Below are 24,726 nucleotides of genomic sequence, written 5' to 3' on the forward strand. Positions count from 1 at the left end.
AGTCACATCACTGCCCCCCAGGACCAACAAGCTTTAATGGTCGGGACAGCTAGTCTGCGGGGTATCAGAGAAGCCTGATTTTATTGGATGGCACCCTTTAAAAATGCTTGGTTATTTTCAACCCAGCTTTTGGCCAGAAAGGGACAAATTACAGTACCCGTTGGATTAAATTAACCCAGAAAATGTTTATATTTGACCAAACAATGGGTTAAAATCGCCCAGCATTTTGAATTGAAACAACCCATCAGTTTGGTTTGTCCATTGACCCACGCTGAGTGGAAAAAGAGCCAGCATTTTTAACAGTGTACATATGTAACTTGAAGGTTATCACCATGAACCGGAAAGGATCCAGCTGCCTTAAGAAACTATTGGTCTTCTTTAACTTCTTTTTTTCACGCTGATGGGTCTTCTGGTTGGTCATTTGACAGCCAATTCATAGACATCAGCATGCTTTTGCTCCATGGTGTTATAGACTTTCCCAGTTTTGCCTGTGAGCTAATGCATAAGCCCATATGTCCGCTCCCCTTGTGGCCATTTTCAGTTTCCAGCCATATGGTTAGAGTGGCAGAGGCAGTTTTCAACACGCTTTTGGAGGAAAGTCATTTTGGATTTCGACCAAAACACCTTCACTGCTGCGGAAAATGCCATAGACAGCAGGTTGTTGGGAAATTGAAGACATTCTTCGGCATCCTGAAGATATCGTGCTTTATGTTGTCATCAGATTAACAATATGATACTCAAATGAGCATCTGAATATACCCGACACAAAAGAATTTGATAAATATTTCAATTTTTATTAGTTTTGATTTCAGGTTAAATGCACATGCATGTTTGCTTGATATCTGGTCATATGTGACCAACAATCTGATTGTCTTTAAAGCTTAAACAGAGTAAAAAAATATAAATGAATAGCATCAGGTTTTGGTTTATATTTTCTAGGTGACGTTGCTCCTGAAGGAGGTGCAGGAATTGAAAAATGAGCTCAGAAACAAAGAGAATATGATCACTGAACTTACACAGCAGATGGTATGTATCATTAATATTATATGCTGTTAATTCATATCAATTTTATTTCTCCAGCACTTTTCCCAGTTTTGCCTGGTCCCAAAGCAGCTTCATAGAAAATACATAGAGACATAAGTAGAGATGCAGTATATGAAAAACTATATTGGGATTTAGTTTTTTGTATCATTCTGTAAATGTGCAATGAAAATTCTCCAAAATTCCAAATAATTTTTTATTTTATTTTTCTAGAAAATTTCTATTCGGCCAGCTTACTGTTGCCTAAACAAATAAAAAAATATTTATTAATAAGAAATAGAAAAGCAGAAAATAAAGAAATAATAATCAACGGAAATGGAAACAACAATTTTTGCTTGTCATTTGGGAGAAATATTATAAGTAGTTCAAAGAAAAAAAAAAGAATAATAATTTTACCTAAACATCTATAAATAGTCAATTCAGGGAAAACTGAAAATGGTCTTTGAATTGGTCTCTTAATTATTTCCGTGGCTGATTCTGCTTTTGAAGATTCTATAATGGGTCTCTATGCAATGGAAACCCAAGTTGCTTTGATAGCAGCCTTCATGTCGTCTGCATTGTTGGGTCTGGTGTCTGTCATCTGCCTCTTGACAGTACCCCATAGATTCTTATGGGGTTCAGGTCAGGCGGGTTTGATGGCCAGTCAAGCACAGTAAAACCATGGTCACTAAACCAGCATTTGGTACCTTTGGCAGTGTGGGCAGGTGCCAAGTCCTGCTGGAAAATGAAATCAGCATCTCCATAAAGCTTGTTAGCAGGAGGAAGCATGAAGTGCTCTAAAATTTCCTGTCTTAGCACCTGCCCACACTGCCAAAGGTACCAAAAGCTGGTTTAATGACCATGGTGTTACTGTGCTTGACTGGCCATCAAACCCGCCTGACATGAACCCCATAGAGAATCAATGGTTTATTGTCAAGAGAGATGAGAGACACCAGACCCAACAATACAGATGACCTGATGGCCGCTATCAAAGCTACCTGGGCTTCCATTACACCTGAGCAGTGCCACAGACTGAAGGCATCCATGCCACGCGGCATTGATGCAGTAATTCATGCAAAAGGAGGCCCAACCAAGTATTGAGTGCATAGAAATGAACATACTTTTCAGAAGCCTGACTGTTAAAAATATACTTTTTTATTGATCTTATGTAATATTCTAATCTTCAGAGACACAGAATTTAGGGGGCTTCATTATCCGTAAGCCATAATCATCAACATTTCATGAAATATTGACATTTTTCACAATCTTCTAATTTATTGAGATGCACCTGTATACACTACATAGGATAGCAAGAGGGTGAGTAAATTATGGATTCAAATGTATTTGTCAGTGAACTATTCCTGAATTACTTGAAAAAATAAAGGGTTTAACTGGCTTTAGCATTACTCGTGTATGTGTCTTAGATTATTCTGTATCTTAAATGAGAGCATGGCGACAGCAATGCCAAGGTCGTGGGTTCGATCCCTGGGGACTGCACATACTTAGAAACAAATGTGTAGTATAAAAAAATGAAAGTCGCTTTGGATGAAAGTGTCTGCCAAATGCAAGAATGTCAATGTCCAATCTCTGAGCTGTTTAAAAGCCACACCGTATACATGCAGAGCATTTTCTCTTTATTGGCATTGTCCTTTAATCTAAGCCAGTCATTCATCCCTTGTGTGTGTGTTTTTGATAATCGAACTCAGTGCATATAGTTTGAAGACTTTTATTTATGTCCATGGCAGATGAAAGCAACTTTGTACTTATACATTTATTTATATTTACATTAAGAGAGATTACTTTGTTGTTCTTCCTCATAGTCCTCTCCAGTAGAATGTCACTGCCAGCAAGAGTCTGAAGGTCACAGCGGGTCCGAGCTCCAGGACAATAGCACTCAAACCCTATGGACATATAACGTGAGTATATGCCCAGAGAAACGGATTCAGGCAGGTGATGGTCACCTTTATTGCCGATTCAAAAGAGTATAACATTTATCATGCTGGACAGGAATTTCTTAAAGGCAAGCTATGTAATTTTTTACTTAGGCTCGCTTAAAGCTTTCATTTCTAAAGCAGGAACAAGTTTTCTTCAGGGTAGTAGCGGTGATGGGTTTCGACTTAGACTTTGACAGCTTTATTGTGGTAGATCGGAAGACAGCTCAGCTCGTCCGGCACTTTATTTGATGAAACAGTAGGCTACCTTACCGTCCCCCGTTTCTGTATCTGAAGTCTCGCAGTACATTACAATGTAAACGTAATGCTTATTTATTTAAAGTCGGAAATCTTATTAGATATTGAGTTACTTTCATCTTCATTACAGTAGTGTACATATCAGACGGACAAGACACCTCGAGATGTGTCTTGAAAAACGGCAGACAATTTTTACAAAAGAAGGCCTGGCATGAAATGTGTCTTTTACTTATTTACCGACTTGTGGGGTGGACTCCTTTTATACGTACAAAGGCATGCTTAAGCCCTCAAAGGAACTAAAGAAATGAACATGCAGGTGGCCGCCCTGGAGATTGGAGGCCGACCTCACGCTTAATCGCAAATGTACGGGTTGATGGCAGCTTTTGTGTTTTCTGTTATTGAATTTATTCGCCTTCTCTTCAAATTTGAAATCGGTATGCGAGGAGAGCGGTGAGCAGACGCTTAACATGAAAAAGAAAATTACTGTTTCCGAGATTTACAGCCCCATGAAGAACGAAATAAAAGTGGCGAGAGTGAGGGTAGAGGTAATTATTCAGACAGACCCAGTGGCGGAAGAAGTTCAGATCAAAGACGAAGCCAAATGTTTTCCGTCGCTGCAACTTAACGGCCCAGAGTCGAGTAGGACTGACCGCGTGTCACTAATTGAATTTGCCTGTGTGTTTGTTGTCGCTGTCGGCTTGTAAGCTCTGATCCTGTTCATGAGGATGTTTCATTTGCTCTTTTATACCCAGGGCACCGATTTTAACGTCTGCAGGCAAAAACAAAGACCTCCTTTAGGGGGGGCTTTGAAATGCAACTGAAGAAGGGCTTTTATCACTTGGTATTGTTTGTAAAATGAGGCAATAGAATACAATACGCATATACTAACATTCACAGATAACACAACGTCATTGAAACGACTCTTTGGATCGCAAAATGTTGTTGATGCACAAACTTTTCAGACACCCAGCATAGTTGGCTGCAGGAAACTGTTAGTCTCTGCATAAAAGTGGAGTACAAATTCAATAAAAGAATGAATATGATATATTTTATTGATATATATATATATTTATAAAATGTGGATTGTTTGTCAAAAGTAGAAGCACCGGCACTGTTCGCTGCTGTACTGTATATCACTGTAGACAAACAAAAACACAAACAATGGGGTCAAATGGTACGAGAATCTTTTTGTATATAATATAACTTAATGAGACAGCAAGACTCCAAAATCATAACTTGCATCTACAAATGAGTCATTTATGCATTAGAAACATTCAAAGCACATTCATCTGTTTTCAAAGCAACCTGGCTCACTACTGTAAAGTGCTGCTCTATGCATTTAAAGTGCTCGCGTTGGAATTTTCCCACTTCAACTCTTTGTCCAATGTTGTGTAGAAACCATTTTAAGAGGTTGCAGTTAGTTGTTGCAACCCTAATGTCTTCCTGTATAGACCGGAGACAAGTAATGCTCTGCCCAGTCTGAATCTGGACTTTTTTGTGCGTATGTATCTCTGTGTGTGTCAGGCTGTCTCTCTCTCTCTTTCCTCTATGCAGGGCATGTCGTTTGCCCCTCTCCTTTCTTCTTGGCAACAGCCACAGCGGGGGAGCGTGCGGCAATGTGCGCCACGCCACCACCAACAGAGTGAGTCTTTGACCATCTGACCAACCCAACCAGTCTGTGCACCAGCCCCAATGCTTGCTGCATGTCCACCTACCTCCCCCTCATCCCCACTAGAATCACACATGCATGTCCACTGTCCAATCGTTCTACGCTGCTGAACCAGTGAATTTCTAATTCACTGAATCTAAATGTCCAAGCAAATTCTCCTTCATTTCGTTGGCCTCCTGACTTTATACGTTTAGAGTGTGTTTCCACCTAGAGAGTCATTTAAAACATCTTTTCAAAGCATGTACTGCGATTCTTTTAGCGTCCCAACCGACTTGAATCATCATCACGATTTTCAACCGGCTCAAAGTCAATCGTTACATCCCTGTTTGTCTTAGTATCTGTTCAGCCCCTGGCCATCCCTGGAACGAAACAGGGTAAACACACCTACCTATTACGCTATTGTCATCACCCAATGATGTTTGAAGATGTTTACCGGCCAAAGCTAATTTTTCCGGAGAGTTCTGTTTGGTTGGCAGCGCCGAACTAGTGAAACCAATTGTTGTTCAGATTATGTTCAATATCATCTCCAAATGCTGGCGGGAAATAATGAATGAATAATTAAATCATTATGACTATGCGATTGCTAGTACAAAACACGCATCGGTAGCCACTGCTTGTTTACACTCTTTTTTTGTGGAAGTCACTCTTTAGTTCCGCCTTTCTGACATCACCGGTTTGTAAAAGTCTCAACGGAGAGCAACATATTGTCAAACGTTGTTTCTTTCCCATGACACGACAGGAATTTCACAGCCAAACTCACGTAATCTGACACAGTGAATGTCGTAACAAAAAAAAATGTTTTAGCCAATGATAATCTGCATTTTAGTATGTTTCTCGAACAGCATTATACAACGTACAGCTTATATTGCGGGTTGTTTTATTATCTTTTGGACGATTAACATCTGCTACGCAAAAAAGTCATTCAGCTATAAGAAGTAGCTAAAAAGTGACTGAATGATCATTTCTTTGGGTGAACTGCTGGTGTTAAAATGTATGCACAAAATAATCCCTTTACTATTTTTACTTAATAACGCCTAAATGAAAACTCTACAAAATATAGATTTTAGCAGTAGAGCACACCGTACCGCCGAAGCTTCCTTTATGTTTATGTAAACTAATCTTCTACAAAAAAAAACGCTTTAACTGAAAAGTCCTTCCACACAAAGCTTGTCAGTAAAAGAGCCTGTGAGCTGCGGTTAAGTCGTGATGACTGCTAATGCCGTCAGATGGCAGCTGTAGGAGACTGATAGGAAACGACGTTGGGAAAGAGAGCAGCTAGTTCATTACAGTACAGCTTTTGATCTGTCGCTGTGGGACCCCTCAGAGAATGACGCCAACCCAATGACTCCCAGGACTCATGTGCTCACTCTTTCTTCGTGTTACTGCGTTCTGTGCGAACCTTAAATCCAAATTTCAGATGCTCTGATGATGATGTAGACCTGAATGCACTTCCCTGTTTTTATTTCTCTTTTGCTCGTGTCATGTGAGCAAAAGCCTCGATTACTGGCATGGCAGGATGGCTTTTTACATTGAACTCGTATAAGCATTACAATAAAATGGTTTGCCTGCATGTTGTGCCTGATAAAACAACTTCCAGTTCTAATCCTGTCATCTTTTTGTGTGTGGATCCTTCATTGACTGATTTTCTCTTATTGTTCCTTTTTCTGCCTCTCCAAAAACTCTGGCAAAAGGAGTGGAGCGTCTAGTACACTACTTCAGAGACACAGCGTGGTACAGTAATGCCGGTCTTTCCTTGAAAACCCCCTTTTCCCCTTGGTTTCTCTGTTTGCATGCTCTCTGATTCAGTGTTGTTCAAACAACTCTATAGCACACTTATAAATACTTATAGTTGCTTATAAATGTTTCATCTTCAGGACTTTCCTCAGAACCACTATTCATCTCTCTCTCTCATCTCTTTGACTGATCCCTATGCTTTTCTAAAATGTTTGAAAGTTTACATTGAATTTCTTTAGTCTTTAATGTTATTTATATGGTTTTGTGGTGTTTTTAATGTGATTTAAGTATACCAAAAATGCAGTTTGAAACTGCCCCGCTTAATGACATCATAAACCTGCAACCAATCACCTAAATGAATCGATTGTTGCACTTATGTGTCCGCTCTCAGTTTCATTTCAGTTTAAGCCTCTGGACGTGAAGGAGGGGCTAATGCATATTCATGCTCTGAAGCTGAGAGAGTAGAGTTACATTCAAGCTATTTTAAGGCAGGACGTTTTTTTTCACATGAGATATTTTTAAATATGTCATTTTGGTTATCAAAGATTTAGTTTAAAGGAATACAACCCAGTGAAATGAAATGCCTATTTTTTCATGAAATATTACAGCGTTTATTGTAAATAGTTTTATCATGTGTGCCCTCATAGTGTTTAGTTAAAATCTCCCTTCCTGTAATGACTATCCATCTTAAATGACGTATGTTAGACGGCTTGGGCGGAGCATCCATTAACACCTTTCCCGCCAACTCTCGGTCTGCTCCCATTCCGTTTCAAAATGCAACGGCTGTTTTTATACATCAAATCCGTTATTTTTCTCATTAGAAATTCCTTTTCGCTCCAAAACGCGTCAAAATACTGCAGTTAAAACGATCGCAACATCCAGTTCACAAGGACATTACGTATCTGGTTGATACTTCTTTTCAAAGTTAGATGTTAGAACAGTAGATGCACGTTCCCTGGGAGTCGAACCCATGACTTTTGCACAGCTAAAGCAATACTCCAACTGTTTGATACGTTACGCAAAAGTTTCGTTTTTTTGTGGAATTATTCATATTTCAAGCCATGAAATGATTCATTTTATTTGTCAACATGTTCCCTCAGCTCAAACAGCCAATGTTTTTGTATTACAGTTTAAGTAGGGGACACTGAGTGCATGGAACATGAGGTGTAATTATGGGATGTGCTTTAAAGCTCATCGGCTTGTTCCTTTCACCTCATTGCCATTTGAACACCTAGTTTAGCCTTCAATGAAAATCTCAAGCTGTTATGGACCTCTTGGCTAGCGATATGGACATTATTTTCATTTGAATAAATCTTCAGAATGCTCAAGCCTGGTTGCTTAAGGGGAGGTTGTCATTATTTAAATGCATGTTTGGAGAGAGTTTTGGTGCGAGTATATTGAAATTAAATTTAACAGCCTTCCTGGCACACTGCAGGGTTATGTTCATGATGGAAAAAAGGTTTTCAGACTGTTGCGAGATAATGTAGGGAGGGCTCCTCATATTGGCATGAATCATTTGTCAGTTTTCCCAATTTTACTGAAAATGTTTCCTTTCTCGCCTTTTTTCTCTCTTTTGCTCCTGTTTTGCTTTCTTTACCCCATGTCTACTTTTACCTCCTTATCTACTTTCTGCTCCAGGACACTGTGTCACCTTTCCTCCGCTGCCTGGTTTTAATTCTTTGTGAGCTGTTATAAATTATGTATGAAGAGCACCACACACCTACACTAAGCCATTTTCAGAATTTTTGATGGGGGGCTGAGACTTCGACCCCTTGGACAAACCTCTCTCTCACCCATTCTGAACCACAGACTTTGAAAAGACAGCTAAAGATTATATTTGAGGAGAGGTCGGGGCTGGGAATTGACACGGAATGTGCACGATAAGCTTAATCGATAAAACAAAATACTGCATTGCACAGTGAATGGTGGAAACCATCAGGTGGTGCTATGGACCAGGAAATGCTTCCTGATGAAGAAGAGAAGCTGGAATCATACTGTTCCACAGCATCTCTGCTGGTCATACGCATATGTGAAATGCAAGAATGGAGTTTTGTAGTGGGAATGTTTTCATAATTCTGGCTTTGTGATGACGAATCTACAACATGTTTTGTCATTGGAACGAAGTACTCTTCTCAAATCGAGACTTCTTACAAAGATGCCATTATCCCTTAAAATGAATTAAACGAAAAAAAAATTCCTACTATTATAGTCAACGAGGGGCAAAATCTGTTTGTTTTTAAGCATTCTTCCAATTATCTTTCTATGTGTTCATCAGAACAAAGACATTTATACAGATTTGGAACAACTCGAAGGTGAGTTAATGATGAATTTAAATTTTTGGGTAAGGAACAGTTTAAGGGATTCTCCACCCAAAAATGAAAATCATGCAACTTTTTATTCTCCAAAAACATAGCCTCATAGGCTTGCATTGTATGTTTTTACTGGGACAGGTGAAATGTTTTCTTTCTGTCAAAATAATCAGCATGTTACAGAAGCTCTCCATAGTTTGTGTTGTATTTAACTACAAAATATTGCTTTATTAAGTCTTTGAACATACGCATAGGTCCATGCCCATCAAACAGCAGAGCTGACTTCAAAGGCTCAGCTAACAATACCACCTCTGTACTTTGACACTCCAGTGTCCTGCCCTTCCACAGAGCCCTTTTTCCTTACCAAAAATTAATTTTGAGAATGTGTTTGGTCCTCCATAAATATCATGTGCGGACAGACATTTCTTGTGATCCTGATACAGAATAATAAATTGCAGGAAAGAATGTGTCTATGTACTCGTCTGGAAGAAATATTTTATTTTACTTTGGATGTTTTGCTTTGTGACGAGGTCTAGATTCCAGTCGTATGTTGTTATTTTGAATCGCAGTCTAGTTTGTCAGTCTAAGTGCGTGCACTGCTTTGATAGTGACCTCACCACCTTACGCGTTGGCTCACATCATTGCTAATAAGTACGGAGACACTGAGATTTTCCCCACTCCGCCAAGACGAGTCATACTCACAGAGCTGTGAGAATCAAAGCCCTCCCAGACATCTTGTAATGTGTCAATGCTTCGTTCTATCACAACTTTTTTGATTCATGTGAAGTTGTGTCGGTTCTTAAAGTTTAGGAATAAAGTAGTAAAGGAATAGCATCTTATCAAAAAGAATACAGTTACTTTTTTATAATGCCTGTCTTTGTTTACATGAATGCTTAAAATTAGACCAAACCTTTTGGATAATTCTGTCTCTTTTTCTTTCATATAGCCTCAGATACTACAAGCTCCCAGATTCATACCCAACAAGCTCCACACCAATGAAAGAATATCAAGTTCAGCCCCTTCAAAGGCCCATTGTGACAATGTGGATGTCCAGTCTGGTCACCGCCCACTGACGCCCCAGTACTGTTCTTCAGATCTACAAAGTCCTGTGCCCGTCGAGTCTGCCCCAGTTTGTAGTGTACCAATCGTTATTATTCCTGCTAATAGCACTACTGCCTTCTCATCTAGATCATTGCAGAACTCTGATCCTGATGAGCTCAGCCTCATGGGCAGCAACCTTAAAATCAGTATGTCAGCAAGCCCATCCGCTCCTAGCAACCCTTCCTTTAGGTTAGAAAAAGGTACCCAAAAACATCCCTTGGCAAGAAGCAGTTTTCCAACCGTTCCAACACCCAACAACATCCAGAGAGCTACAACACTCATCAAGCCCCAGGAGGTACAACGGGTCAACACGATGACAGGAGCCTGGGGTAGGCTGGGAAATACAGCTCTGTCCAGGAAAAAAAATCAACCAGCTCATAGACTACCATGCATCAACCCAGCGAGTCGACCTCCGATGCATGCCACCGCTGCAGCACTGATATATACCCCGAAAAACCAAGCGTTTAGACAGTCTCCATCCCACAAGGATGCAGAGATCAGTTTGGCCGGACCCCGACCATCACTCCAGCTCAACCATTCCCGTCTTCCTAAACCAAAGACCCAATGACTGTCACCCACAATAACCCCGGCCCGTTTTTTCAATCTCCACAGCTTCTCTAATTGTAGATAAGCTAAGCTTGTCCAGAACTCAGCAAGGCTGCAGCTTAAGTCACGCTTGTAAGGTATCATTGATATTACAGTATTCTTCCAAACATGACTGAGCACGCTCCTCTGTTTGATCTGCTTGGCTCCCCAGATAAATAATGTACTCAATGTCACACTCGAAGCTATCCACATTAGCCTTCAAATCAGGATTTCAGTTGTATAAATTTGCGCAGTTCTAAACAAGGCAAGTCTGTCTACCGTGGCTACGAGATGAAAGCGAAATAACACTTAAATAATCGTGGTGTATAAATTCCATATATGTTAAATGCGTTAGTTGATTTGCAAGATTCTCACGTAAAAATACATAATGATGAATCCCCAAGAAAGGTGGACTGTGCAGGCAAATAGTTAAAGAAAACCACACAACAAATCTTCAGTGTTGTAGTTTCATATACACAAGCCTACCAATATAGATTTAGACTAACCTAATCATATGAAGTCATGGTAAACTGAAATGCTTCATTTTGTCTGTTATCTACTGTGTATTAAACATGAAAAACGTTATCACTAGTACTAAATCTGAATAAGAACAAAATGACCAATCTAGTCAACTTGTTGACTTTCTGTCTTCCAAATGTGAATGTTTTAAAGCTAAACCACCTAAGCAAACTATTTCCTCTCTCTCCGTGCCCCATTTAAATACAGGTAACTAACTAAAGTACTATTACTTTGCATCAGGTATTGATCCTCTGAAGGAACAGATAATTGATGTCTTTCAGATTACGGATGAAACCCTGCTAATTGTCTTTATTGTCCTTACTACAATTTTGGCATCTGTTTCACAGGACTCCTTGAGTTTGCATTGCTGTCACTTAACTACCGCCACATATGGTACATGTGCAATGCGGGCTACGATGAAGGGTGTTCACTGAGATTATCAGAGAAGTTTTTCATTTTATCGTTTTGCTTGCCTTTGTTCCTTGCTGCTAGCGGAAGGATTGTGTCCTGCAGGCTTTGGCCTTCCACCATGCAGTGTTCCAAATGCTGAGTGGAATTTAGAGAGATTGTGTTTCAAGAAGCCTTGAATAGAATGGAAATACAAGAAAGATCAAATAACATGCAGGTGTGAAGAGCGTTGATCACATACGGTGAGGTAGTGGGAAGTGCTTGAGTTGGTCCTTACAATTAAACTAACATCAGAGTTTGTGGATAGGTTTGCTAGGTTATCGGCTTGAACAATATTCCTTTCAACCGACCATTAGGTCGTTTTTGGGTTAGGACACTTTTGGATTATAGTGTTGCTTCTGGGCCAATATTGTACTTCACATAGGATGACATGTATTTGTACATCAAAATATAACCACATGAAACAGTTCCAAAATATTTCAAAAGCTGTACATGACTGAGTCAAAGATCAAGGAGCATTGATAGCTTTTTATGTAAAGCCATAATGAAATATCTTAAGGCCTTCTATTATGTCCAGGGCATATGTAACTATAATGTAAAGTGCAATACATACAGTAAGTGCTGCATATTTGGGTGTTTCTTCGTACACTTAAAAATATAAAGCAAGCTTAAGTTTCGCATGAATTCAACTTAAAAGCAATGAATAAATTATAGTCATCATTGGCATACATTTTTATGCAATTCAAGATTTGGTACTCCATACAAGTATGACTAGTGTGTCGAACTACTTTAATTTTTAAACACGGTCATCAGATTGATTTAGATTCTGCTCTCAAAATGAAACGGTAATTATTTCTATTTCATAAAACTTTTTGAGCTCAGTTTGTTAAAGAGCTCAGCAGACCAATGTTTCCTCCTTCCATCCATCCCCCACTTATGGTGAAAGGAAAAGGATAAACAAGAAATATTGCACAATTTTCTGTAATTCATTCATAAAGAAAAAAACTCCCCAGGCTTTGACACGCCAGCTTCCTACTTTCATTCCACTTCTATTCACATCAAGATTCGTCTTCTGACGCTGTCTGATTGCCTTCGCTTGCCGTACCAAACACCGTTAGTTCAGACACTTTTAGTTCAGCCAGTGACTTATCTGCTGTGAATCCGTCAGGCCCATCAGTCAACACTATCTCCCCTCGCCTGGCAGCTCACGTGTACCTCTGCGTCAACGCCTGCGAGTCAAACGGTTTATCTCTGCGTGTCAGTCCACCTTATCATTTACATCTCAGAAATCCCTTTCCACTCCAAAATGCAACCAGATCTCCTCTGATGAAGCTGTTGAGATGACACCCACCTTGCATCAGATCCTGAGGACATTGAAAAGAGTTTGATGATAATACGGTGGAAAGGAACCCAGGAGAACTTGTGAAGCCATGGATAGATTAGTCCTAAACCCTCAACCTAATCCCTAAATCCTCCTCAACATTCGCTCACCACAAAACACTCCCATCACCACTTCTGCTTTCCACTCCTGTACCCTGCAATTGCTGGGGAAAGTATATATTTGAGTGCGTTGACGTGACCTCTCTGATGGACCTGAGATGAGATGGTCCTCTTTTACTAAAGTGCTCTGGAGTGAAGATTATAGTCCCTGTTGATGGAGGATAGTATCGCTCTCACTGGAAGCCAAAGCAAATACAGGCTTATCCTTCATTTACTACTGACAAAGCAACATGGGACAGTTGTGTCAATACATGTCATGAATATCAATTCTGTTCATATTTTACCTCAAACATTCTGCAACAGTTTTCAGATATCCAATATGTGACTCTGGACCACAAAACCATTCATAAGTAGCTCAAGTGTATTTGTAGCAAAAGCGAACACCCATGTATGGGTCAAAACTTTAGATTTTTCTATTAGGATGTTAAGTAAATATCGTTCCATTAAGATATTCTGTAGGTTCCTTACTGTTAAATATATCGAAACTGTATTTCTGTGAGTGGATTTGGCACAATTACAAACAAAAATGGCTGGAAACACACCAAACTTGGCTCGCTTTTGCCTGCTCTTTTGGGAATTATCCACTCAAGTTTGGCATCTATGTAAAGAGTAGAATGTCTGCTTTCGGGCTCATCTACTTTTCACAATTTCATTACAGCGGTAAGCCAATAGAGTGTTGAAAACAAACTGTTTCTTCTTAGCAACGGCCTGCTACAGTGTCTCTGATGGAGAGCTATAAAGGCGATTTTCTCAATATTTTGAGCTAATGTATGAATCTCAATAAAAGAAAGACCCTTATGACTGTGTATTTACCCTGTGGTCCAGGATCATATATACTCATATATACTTTTTTGGTTATACACATTTCAAACACGACATATTTATACTAACAATGGATAGTCCCTCTCCAAAGTTAAGCTATTGGTTGAACCAATGTTACTACATTATGTCGGTTCGCATTAAGGATCGCATTAACTCTTTAGTGTAGATATCACATTATGAAGAAGCCTTTATATTGTATTATGAATTAAGGTGTTTTTATGTACATTTAAATATGCTTTTAAATACGATAATTTATTTTGGGAATACAATTTCAAAACAAAAGAAATGAAGAATTTCACGTGCAGTGCGATCAACTTGTGGTTTCTGCTATTCCGTAAACTCCATTTCATTCCTTATCTTAGACTAGATTCATTTAGCTACAATTATAATAGCTCAAAAATTGTGGAGGGCTATACAGTTGGGTTGGTTTCATGCTGTCTTTGGATTGCAGAAACGCAGTTCTGACTGCTGAAGTATGAATAGTTTAGGCAGAAGAGAGCTTTGAGTTTCCCGTGATTAAAAATGCATTTTCAAATAACTACTGAACTCTTATGCAGAGAAATACAGGATTATCAATCCTAAAACAATCACTGCTGTGTTTTTGGGTTGCTGGGTTATGCTACTATTTCAACCGGATGGTGCCATTGCCCAATCTGGCCATGTGTACAAAATAAATCCTGAAAATGTACGGTACTCTGCTGAAATAAAAATGTTTGATTATGTAGTAGCATATCAGTTACCATTTGGCTTGTTGATAGAAACACTCACTCTTAAAAGTAAAGGTGCTTAAAGGTTCTTCACAGCGATGCCGTAGAAGAACCATTCTTGGTTTCACAAAGAGCCATCTCTTTCTTACCGTTCATAGATCCTTTTTTTGTGAAACAGAATGATTGTTAAATGTTCTTTAAGGGACCATTTACACAAAAAAAGTGTTTCTATGGCACTGTGAAGCATCTTTATTTTTAAGAGTGCAGGTCAGTTCTAAGCACCTGAGGGTAAAAAGGGATGTTAGTGATCCAGACCTTCTTACTCAAAGTGTAATGGATGTACATAAAAATGAGAAAGTGATACACTACTGTCCTCAGAAGGGTGTAGGGTTCTTTTCTGAACTTGAGACCAATGTATATTATTTTCGTATTTATTTTACGTCTGTAAAACACACACATTGATAAAGCATTTGTGGTCTTACCATTGCTTTTAAGTGTTAAATAATATATGAATTACTTGAAAATTTGTGTCTGTAGCTATATACTCGCATTCATGTCTTAAGGTGGTCATATTAAACACTTGGGATGGGGTTTTGGTCTGTGATGATTTGACGCATGCAAGAATATCACTGTCTGTGTCATTATGTAGTATGAAATATTCATGCAGCAATATGTTACAACATAACTTAAGTGCAGAAACGCATTCATTTGTTCTCAGCTCATGTTTTTATTGTACTTCGTTGTGTCCTTTGTACGGATTTAATTTGTGCTAACTGAGAATGCATTAGTAAGATAATGCACTGCTCTGTGGTGTGGAATTATAATTCATTTATTTGTAGATTTTTTGCTAAAGTGTGTACAGCAAATATCACTGATTGAAAAATCCCTTAATCGGATATGCACTTTAAATGTAAAGATGGGAAATAAGATGGTGATGTTCTCTTTTGCTTCGAAGCGTCCAAGAGCGCTAAATAAAGATACCACAAACAATCTTTGAGTGTTCTATAGTGTTGCCTTGAGTCTGTGTACCTACATGGGCTTCACAAGCTTTCCACAGCGTTGTGTTCGTATCTCTCTGGGTGTTATTTCCAATGTCTGCATATCAGCTATTTTTGTCCTACCACTTTAAGAACACGTGTGAGATGAGGACAGTGGGACATGGAACTATGGCGGACGGTGACAACAGAGTGATAAATGGTATGGCAGTAGACACATCTTACCAAGAGTGTGGTTGAGCCTACGGGCCTTTGGAATTAACATCGAGGCTTACACAGAAATTCTTAGGTATAACAATATCTTATTGATCTGTAATTTTTTAACTATTGATTAATTGGTCGAAGTTGCTTCAAATCTTCTTCACAGCAATACCATAGAAGAGCCATTTTGGTTCCACAAAGAACCATTCCGTCAAGGGCTGTTTAAAGAACAATCTCTTTCATACCTTTTTACAATCTGAAGAGCCCTTTTTCGCCACAAAGAACCTTTGGTTAAACAGAAAGGTTCTTTGGATTTGAAATCTTCTTTTTGGACCCATTTAGACAAAAAACTCTTAAAAACAAAGGTTTTGCCACGGAAGAACCATTTTTTGGTTCCACAAAGTACCAAAGGTTCTTTAAAGAACCATCTCTTTCTCACCTTTTTGCCACAAAGAACCTTTTTTGAGTTCTTTTTGGAACCATTTTGGTTTTCTATGGCATCGTGCAGCACCTTGCAGTTTATTTTACGGCATTGCGTATGTGTATAAAATGGATGCGGTGCAGGGAATTCTTGTGACTTCAAGATTTTTTGCTTAACCACACTTCCTTGCTGATCCTGTTAGCACTGCGTCTGCAACCCATGAGCCAGCCAGGGTCTTGATGAAATATCCAACACCTGCATGAGCCCCTTGCAGTACCACATAAAGAACATCAAGAGCTTTTCGCTTTGACTGGCATTGCTGCAGTCCTGCTGCTCCTGGACTGTGATCCTTAAAGAAATGACCTGCTGGCTGCCCCGGGTTATGCTTCCAGCTGCATTTGTACGTCGCGTTTACAAACACTCATGGTCCACAGGCTGGACCCCCGTGATGCTACTGAACAGCTGGGTGATACTGGATTAAAGGAGTGCAATAGTTGTATTTTGGTTTAATATCCAATATGAGGGGTTACTGGAGAGGAACATTTCAACACTCCCGTGTCTCTTTTATCTCTGTTGGAAGAACATAAAAAAAGGGTCACAATGTTTTCATCTCTCTCTAAAGCTTATTTAATGCTTCTTGGCTTGAAAAAATAATTTACAAAAATGTTTCAATAAAGCATTGTCTTGGTGTCAAAACACAAAGGATTCGTTCCCTGACCCAAGCCAACTTTGACTTAGATTACACCTGGTCAAATTAGAAGCTTTCTGGTCAAATCTACACTTGTGTGTGTCTGCCTGGCTGTCTGTGTGTGTGTGTGTGGCTGAATCTTTGTGTCTGTCTTCTGTGTTTTCACCTTTTTTGGTTTTGACATGCATAACCTTATATGTTTTACTTATAGTCAACATGTTTTCTCGTACAACTGCTTTGTAACAATGAAAATTGTAAAAAGCGCTTAATAAATAATGTTACAACATAAATTTCTACAAAATCAAACAATTTAAAACAACCTTGTTATGGTTGGTATCTTTTGGTTGAGGAAGCAAATATGGGAGCAACTGTGCGGCACTTTATACAGTAAGCAGATTATTTGTTAGACGTCTGTTTTAGGTGACACGATTCCTGTTGCCTGTTTGTGGCAATAAAGTTGCTGAGGCAACAGTTTGTGTAGTTTTTCAAAATAATATTTAGGTGTAAAATGTATTCGATTTTAAATAACAGAAATGTCCCCCTGCTGACTTTTTTCCCTCTTCCAGACAAACATGTACGCTTAAGCGCAAAGCCTTGCTTGAACTTGTTCTGTGTGATTTCAGTTTGTCAAAAATGCACGGCAAATCTAAGTGGTGGTTCAAAAGAATGAGACTAGCATATTTTAATCATATTTTATTATTTAAAAAATATCATGGACTTTCATAAACAGCCTTACCTAATATTAGTCGAAAAGCAGATGCTTAAACAATTACGCGCTTACTTTATAACACGTGAAATAATACATTTTTAGTCTGATACTTCATACTTTTGCGTGGCTTTGGAAGATTTGGAATATAGTACAACCATTCTTGAAGTCTACATGTTTTTGGAGCTTGAGAGATGTGGTCACATGGCACAGTTACGGCATGAAAACAGCATGAAAATTTCATATTTTTCAGTTTCAAACAGATCCCTATTCCAACATCAAGTTCTCCTCATTATTTGAAGAAGTTGCTTATGTGAAATGCCTCTGTAATATCTTCTTCATTCCTCCCTCTCCCTCCTGCCCAACTTTCCACTTTCCTCCCCTTTAGTGGAGACTATTGATCGGGCATTACTCATGTCTCCAGTAACCCTACAGCCTGCTGTGAGCTCCAACCCACAAGATTGAGATATCGCTGTGCCTCTGGCAACTCGACTGACAGATTGACTTGTGTGTGTGTTAGCATGTTCTGCTTTATCACGTGGGAGAACGTGAGACAGAGCTGTCGAGCTTCACCCCCTACGTCTCTCTCATCGTTTTTATCCTGTCGTTTTTCTGCCGTGATGCATTCTCATCATCTGTGATCAAGCTCTTGTCCTGCGAAGGAAACACACTAGAAATACATGGTGTAAATGATCCAGTTGTTGTCCACCGTTCTCACAGCGGGTGAATGTAGGGAAGCTTCTAGCTGATTAAACCTATGAGATTTGATGTTATTGATGTGCTGGCATCATGTAGGTTTACGGTATTCATGTTCATCTTGATCTTACATGCTCCTTCTGAAAAACATTTCACTTCAAAAAGCCACTGGAGTGTGTGGCATTAAACAAACCTATGTCGGCCTGATACTGGTAATTCATTATTACAAATTTTCAAGTAATATAATCAAAGATCATTTGTAATTTTCACATTTCTTCTGTGATAAAATGGACCGATTAGATAATACAAATGAAACAATATTACATGCACATAGGCCATTCAACTGATATTATAAATAGTATTGTGGGTTTCAATAGATTTGAATTCAATAGAATTACCTTTTATCTGTTTTTGAATGTGCTTTTATTATGTGGGACAGCAGTTTGCACGAATTCTGTAGAATGGCCCATATATCCGTGGTGTAGTCAGGGCCATATATATATGGCCAAAGCAAATGGACAGGCAGTGTATGTATACATTTTTTTATCAACTAGACATTTTAAAGGGGCCCAAGGAAATGTTTGGGTACAAGTGTGGTCACCAAGACCCACCTATTTGCATTGTCTGGCTGCTTGCAATATGTACAACAAGTGATCGTATTCTTGTTATACCTCCAATAGTAGCACTTTGTTTTCTTTTCTTCTGTTGGTACACACAGGGAAACCCTTCAGCTCTGCCTCTGTTATGAACGTGTCTAGCAGCATGTACAGAACAACCGAGAGACAATTTTTTCTCTCCGGCGGTGCTTTCAATATCCACAGATTTGCATGCTCACGTTGGGAGAGGCGCAGCAGTTGGGGAACAAGCTTATTATCAACTCCCTGTGTGTTTATCAGTTTCCTTCTATTTCGTGCAACTTTTACAAATGTGATCTACACCGTGTGGATGCATGAGGGGTCTTGGCAGGATGCCGGCTAAATACAGGAAAGCTGTGTGTAATTACACCGGGTGGGCAATGTTTCCGAAAAACGCCTTGAGATTACGCCTAGGCCAATTTCACCTGACATCATTGGATGACATTGTTTTAAAGACACGGTTGGGTGTTCTGGGTTTTTGAAAATGAATGAACTAAACAAGAACAAGACTAAGACTAGTCCACGACTAAAACACTGTCAATTTTAGAGCTGTCTAAACTGAAAACAGCTTGCGCTTGTTTTGTCACAGAATACACACAGTGTTATGTTTTTTGTAAGGCATGTTTGTAAAAAAATCATTGAGCCCTGGTTTCACAGACAAGGCTTAAAACTAGTCCCAGACAAAAATGATGTTTGAACTGTCTTTACTGAAAATAACTTGCCAGGACATCTTAAAATATGTCAGTGCCATAGTTTTGACTTAAGATGCACATCACTAATGTTTTCGGCAAAACCAACTGTAGCCTTACTTAACTAAGGCATAGTCCTGGTTTAGACTAAGCGTTGTCTATTAAACCGGGCCAAAATGAACTAAGGTTTAGTCCTGGATTAATCTAATCCGCCACACGATCGCACTAATGTCAAGATGCCAAATAACTTTTGTCTAAATTGTTCCATAAAGAATCATAAAAGTGACAGTTCATCCCAATAAAAACTCATCCTTTACTCACCCTCGGAAACCGAAAAGCTCCGGCCGCTTATTTCCTTCTATTGTACACAAAAAGCATGCAAGTGAATGAGGGCAAGTTGACAACATGCTTCAAAATATCTTCTTTTGTGCTCTGCAGAAGAAAGTCAAGGGTGTGAGTAAATGACGACATCATTTTTAGCTTGGGCGAACATCACTTTAAATCACTATGGTTTATGTCTTCTGACTAAATATCTCAGGATCAACTAAAGAACGAAAGTCAAATACATTTTTGGGTCATTTTTTCCCCTAAACTCATAGAAAGCTTTAAAATTCACGTGCGTCAGACTGCACCCTTAAAAAACTTTAAAAGCCTAAAACTTGGATAATGAGGAAAACATAATAAAAAATTCTGAAGCGCTGCAGTATTTGTAATGGATTACAGATTATTTTTTACTTCAAAAGCTAAAAAGTGTTTTAGGTCTGCTCTTTTCTAATGAGGAACGTATAATTGTTCCCTGTGGTATTGGGAATTATGCTTAAGTTTCTTAGAGGGTTAAAACGGTCATTATTCGCATTGATTGCTGTGGCAATATCTTTATTTAATCATTTAAATTTCACACACACATACTCGGTCTTGGGCTGTAGTTATGCCTTCAGAAAGACATTCTCTAATTATTTTGTGCGTAAATTACCGGTTATAAATATAGAATCAAATTAAATAACTGTAGTGTAACTTCCTTAGTAGCTCTAGAAAATGCAGTTCCGTTTAGAAAGGTGTTCTACATTGTTACATACCATAATCTATCTAAAGCTATTTCAAGGTTTCAGCATTTTGCTAATTGTACTGCCACTTTTACAGCCATATAACATATTAATGCAGAAATACATTTGGAATGTTATATTTGTCTTTTTAAAATGATTTTGTCACATTAATTTGCTATTAGGACATTCCATTTCTTTACAAAGCCAATGACCAGGACCTTCGATATACACTTCTCATTATATATATATATATATAACAGTAATTTAACCAGCTAATTTAAGTGATAAGGAAGCATTAAACCCTGTGCTATGCCTAATGATTCTGCTTCCACATTGTAAAACATGTCATTTAGCTGGTTGTAATGTGATTGTTCAGCATTGTTTGTGTGTAATAAACCGTTACTATAATTAAAGTCATAATTATGCAGCCTGGAGTTTTGTAGAATTGGATAATGAAACATCAACATGCTACTGAGAGCTGATTCTACTGTAAACAACTGAAAGCTGTCGGACCTCATAAACTGAACACTTGTTTTACAGTCATCTTTACAATATACAATAACATTTCTCATAATGACTTTGTTGAGTAAACACTAATATACATAAAACTAATAGTTTGTGTTAAAATTTTATTTTTATTAAAATCACAAAAAACCCAAAGGCAGCCAGTGTCATGGAACATGGACTCAGTAGAGACGCGAAGTACATGTATTTCAACCGTTTTTGATATAGATGCAAGAGAATGTGATAAAGCAGATGATAACTGTTAACAACAACCAAGACTGAAGGTGGGAAACTTAACTTTTAAGTAGAGTTCAAGTATATTTTTAATATACTTTATGAAGTAAGTATACTAATATCAATGGGCTAGTATATACTTGTAAGTGTAACATTTGAATACCACTTGGGACTAAATTGGCCCACTTTTTAGTTTTTAAAAGTATACTTTTAAGTTTACTTTAAATGCAACAGTAGCAAACTTCTCAAAAAGTTTACATTTAAGTTTTAATTTCCAAGTAAACTTGTTGGTATACTAATCGTTTAAAAGTTTAAGACTTTTAGCACATGTTTAGTCTATGAAAGTACACTTTGAAGTTTACTCCCAGTATACTTGTAGGTTTTCTAAGGTGTACTGGTAGTCTACTAGTTCATTATTTGTAGCACAATCATAATTTATATAAGTACACATTACAGTTTACCCGCAGTAAACTACTGATTTATTTAAAGGATGCGTGTAAGCTTTCTTTAAGGGAACTTGCAGATATACTGACTAGTTAACTTCAAGGTGTATTCTTAGTAAACTACTAGTAAAAGCATCCATTTTTATGAACAGACTACTTAGTAGATAATATTTTTCATAATATACCTCTAGCTGTACATCTACAGTTGACTCAAAATCATAAATTACATTAACATATTAGTGTTCACCGTGGTAGAAAAATACAAGAAAGCACATTTTGATGTAGCTAAACCAAAAAATAAGTACATTCGATTATCTTCAGTTCTAATTTATTTCTATAGCACAATTTAAATATTTCCCAGCATTTCAAATACATGTTAATATAATAAGTAGTGACAGAAGAATGAAACAGGAAATTACGCAATAGACATAAACAGAAAAGTTTCAATACGATAAATAAAAAAATAACAACCAAACAAAGTCAAAACATTCAATCCTGGGACCCGTTTCAGAAAGGAGGTTTGGTGAAAACTCTGAGTATAGTAACCCTGAAATGAGGGAAACTCTGGGTTTTCCATTTCAGAATGTGATGTATGTCAAACCAGAGAAAGCGGGGTAACTCAAGCCTGTTTCTAAAAGAAAGGTAACTTATACTCAGAGTCAGTGACCATAGTAACTTACTCTGTGAACCTAACCTGGGGCCCGTTTCAATAAGGAGGTTGAAATGTGAACATTTAAATGTGAACTCAGAGTTGATTTACTGTGAGTTTTCTGTTTCAGAACAGCTTATTTCAATCATTCAATACACTCTGAGTAAATTCACCCTAGGTTACACGAGTGCACCGCGGCTTTAAAAAGCCAAAATCAATGGAGAGAACATAGCACGACCATGGCAACGGCACGTGACAAAAAACGCTCTGTTTATTTCTCACCAGTTGAATTGGAGGTACCGTACAAGCGAATATGAGCACACTTTTAGAAAGAATAGCAACACAAATGTGAATATATCAATATCTCTCTTTATACATATATATATACTGTATATTTATACTGTATACACTTACGATTCTTTTCATTTAGGTGCAATCCTTCTGCAATAAAAAGAACTGGCCATGCTTGCACCTGCTCCCCCAAGACAATCATGGCTGTTTTTTCTGAATCCTGTTTGTAAGACAGCTATGCACAAGATTGTATAGTCCTAGAAACCACAACCAATGAAATTCGTCATCGGTTGCAATGGCCACCAAAGAAAATCCTCTCTGCATGTCTTAATTAGGGCAATGACATTAATTGGACTATTTAATTTCTACTCAGCCAATAGAAAGAAGGCAGAGGTACATAAAACTGGAGGAGGACCTGCAGTCCTCATTAAAAAAAAAAACCTGTGTTTGTGTGGTTTATTAGTGCCCAGAGAAATTGCGGCATATAAGGTCTCTGACTACCCTTCCATCCTGGAAATCCCAGGGAGTAGGAGGTCTTCCTCAAAGTCTTGAATTTGTTGAGCAGGGTGTTTGCTCCCCTCAAATAATGGCAATATTATGAAGAACAACACATGCCACAATAATGTCACAAGCCCTTTCAGGGGTAACCCTGAGGTGGCGTAGGCACTGGAAACGTGATTTCAACAGGCCTATGGACATCTCCAGCCAGGCTCTTGTCTTGCCGTGTGCCACATTGAAGTGCTGCTGGGGGCCTGGTTCAGGTTCTGGGTAAGGGGTTATGAGTGTAGGTTGGCACGTGTAATCCTATCACCCCGCAGAAGGCCATTGGTCTCTCCTGTAAGGTCACATTGTGCATACATTTACTTACCTTGGCCCACTCTGGTCGAGATGACTTACAATATATCCTTGAGTCATGAACCGAGCCGGGCCACTTAGCCTCCACATTTGTAATTATGTGTGCAGCATCACATATGATCTTCCCAGTGACAAACAAAGAGAGTTACTGTACTTGGACACAGTCTTTGACATTAGGAAACATTAGACCATATCAGTGTACCTGCAAATTAATGCTGTGAATGGACTTCTAATTGACATAATATGCCTTATTTTGGAGCCTTGATGGAAATATGGGTGCCATTAATGCACCCGATAACATTGAGAAATCCTACAGGGTATTTGAATTATTAGCTTACTTCCAGAGGTGGCAGCAAGACAACATTTATTTGATCAGCTTAATTTAAAAAGATGTACACCATTCACCTGCAATCCTGTGAAACTCGTCTTTGATAGCTCTCATAGGTTTGTGCCCGGGAAACTTAACAAAAATGTACAAAAAAAGGACTTTTCTTACGGCTCTGCATACAGGTGCCTTGCTAACGTGTTCTGCATCCCCGGTGATAAATAGAAAGCTACCATTAGCAAAGAAACGTAAGGCCATACAAACAATCTGCTCAGATGTAAGAGCATGGCCACGACGAGTGAGCTTTGTGATGTTAGGAGTCTGGATATATGTAATGGACTGTAAAGAAAAACGGTATTGCTCAAATAAAAATGTCCTATATGATAAAACATCCAAACGGGGCCTCACCATTCTCTCCTGACATTCATTAAATAATTCATTCATTAATACACTCACTCATTAAACACATTTTGATCACACAGAGACCATCTCGGTGACTAAAATGTCATATTTGCTTTTATAGAGGATCCTGTATGTGAAGAGGCTGCATTCATTCTGTGCATTTTTATTAAAACTGTAAAAAAAATGTAAACATTTTTCTTTACAGTGAATTAGATATATCAAAATATATTTTTTACATTTTAACACATAACATCAGCCATCGTACATGTATTACATCAGAGCACGTAATTAAGTGTTTTGGTGCCGTTGCCATGGTGAATTGTCATATCGGAGCTCCATTGATCATGGGTTGTCGTAGATGTGGTGCACCTACTTAACTCAAGGTA

General features: G+C 38.5%; 1 protein-coding gene across 3 annotated transcripts in view; it reads left to right on the forward strand.

The window, feature by feature from the left end:
- ccser2b (coiled-coil serine-rich protein 2b) overlaps positions 1–12,526 on the forward strand; it is a 44,972-nt gene extending 32,446 nt beyond the window's left edge. Inside the window, exons 8-12 of one of the 3 annotated variants that reach the window (XM_079475756.1) lie at positions 940–1,026; positions 2,841–2,936; positions 4,764–4,851; positions 6,570–6,609; positions 9,868–12,526. In XM_079475756.1, coding sequence (XP_079331882.1) covers positions 940–1,026; positions 2,841–2,936; positions 4,764–4,851; positions 6,570–6,609; positions 9,868–9,994 — 438 coding nt within the window. In that variant the 3' untranslated portion in view covers positions 9,995–12,526. The remainder of the gene's footprint in view (positions 1–939; positions 1,027–2,840; positions 2,937–4,763; positions 4,852–6,569; positions 6,610–9,867) is intronic. The other 2 variants (XM_079475755.1, XM_079475754.1) reach the window with 2 other exon arrangements.
- The last annotated feature ends 12,200 nt before the right edge of the window (positions 12,527–24,726 follow it).

This window comes from Barbatula barbatula, assembly GCF_947034865.1.
Source record: "Barbatula barbatula genome assembly, chromosome: 16".
NCBI lineage: Eukaryota > Metazoa > Chordata > Actinopteri > Cypriniformes > Nemacheilidae > Barbatula > Barbatula barbatula.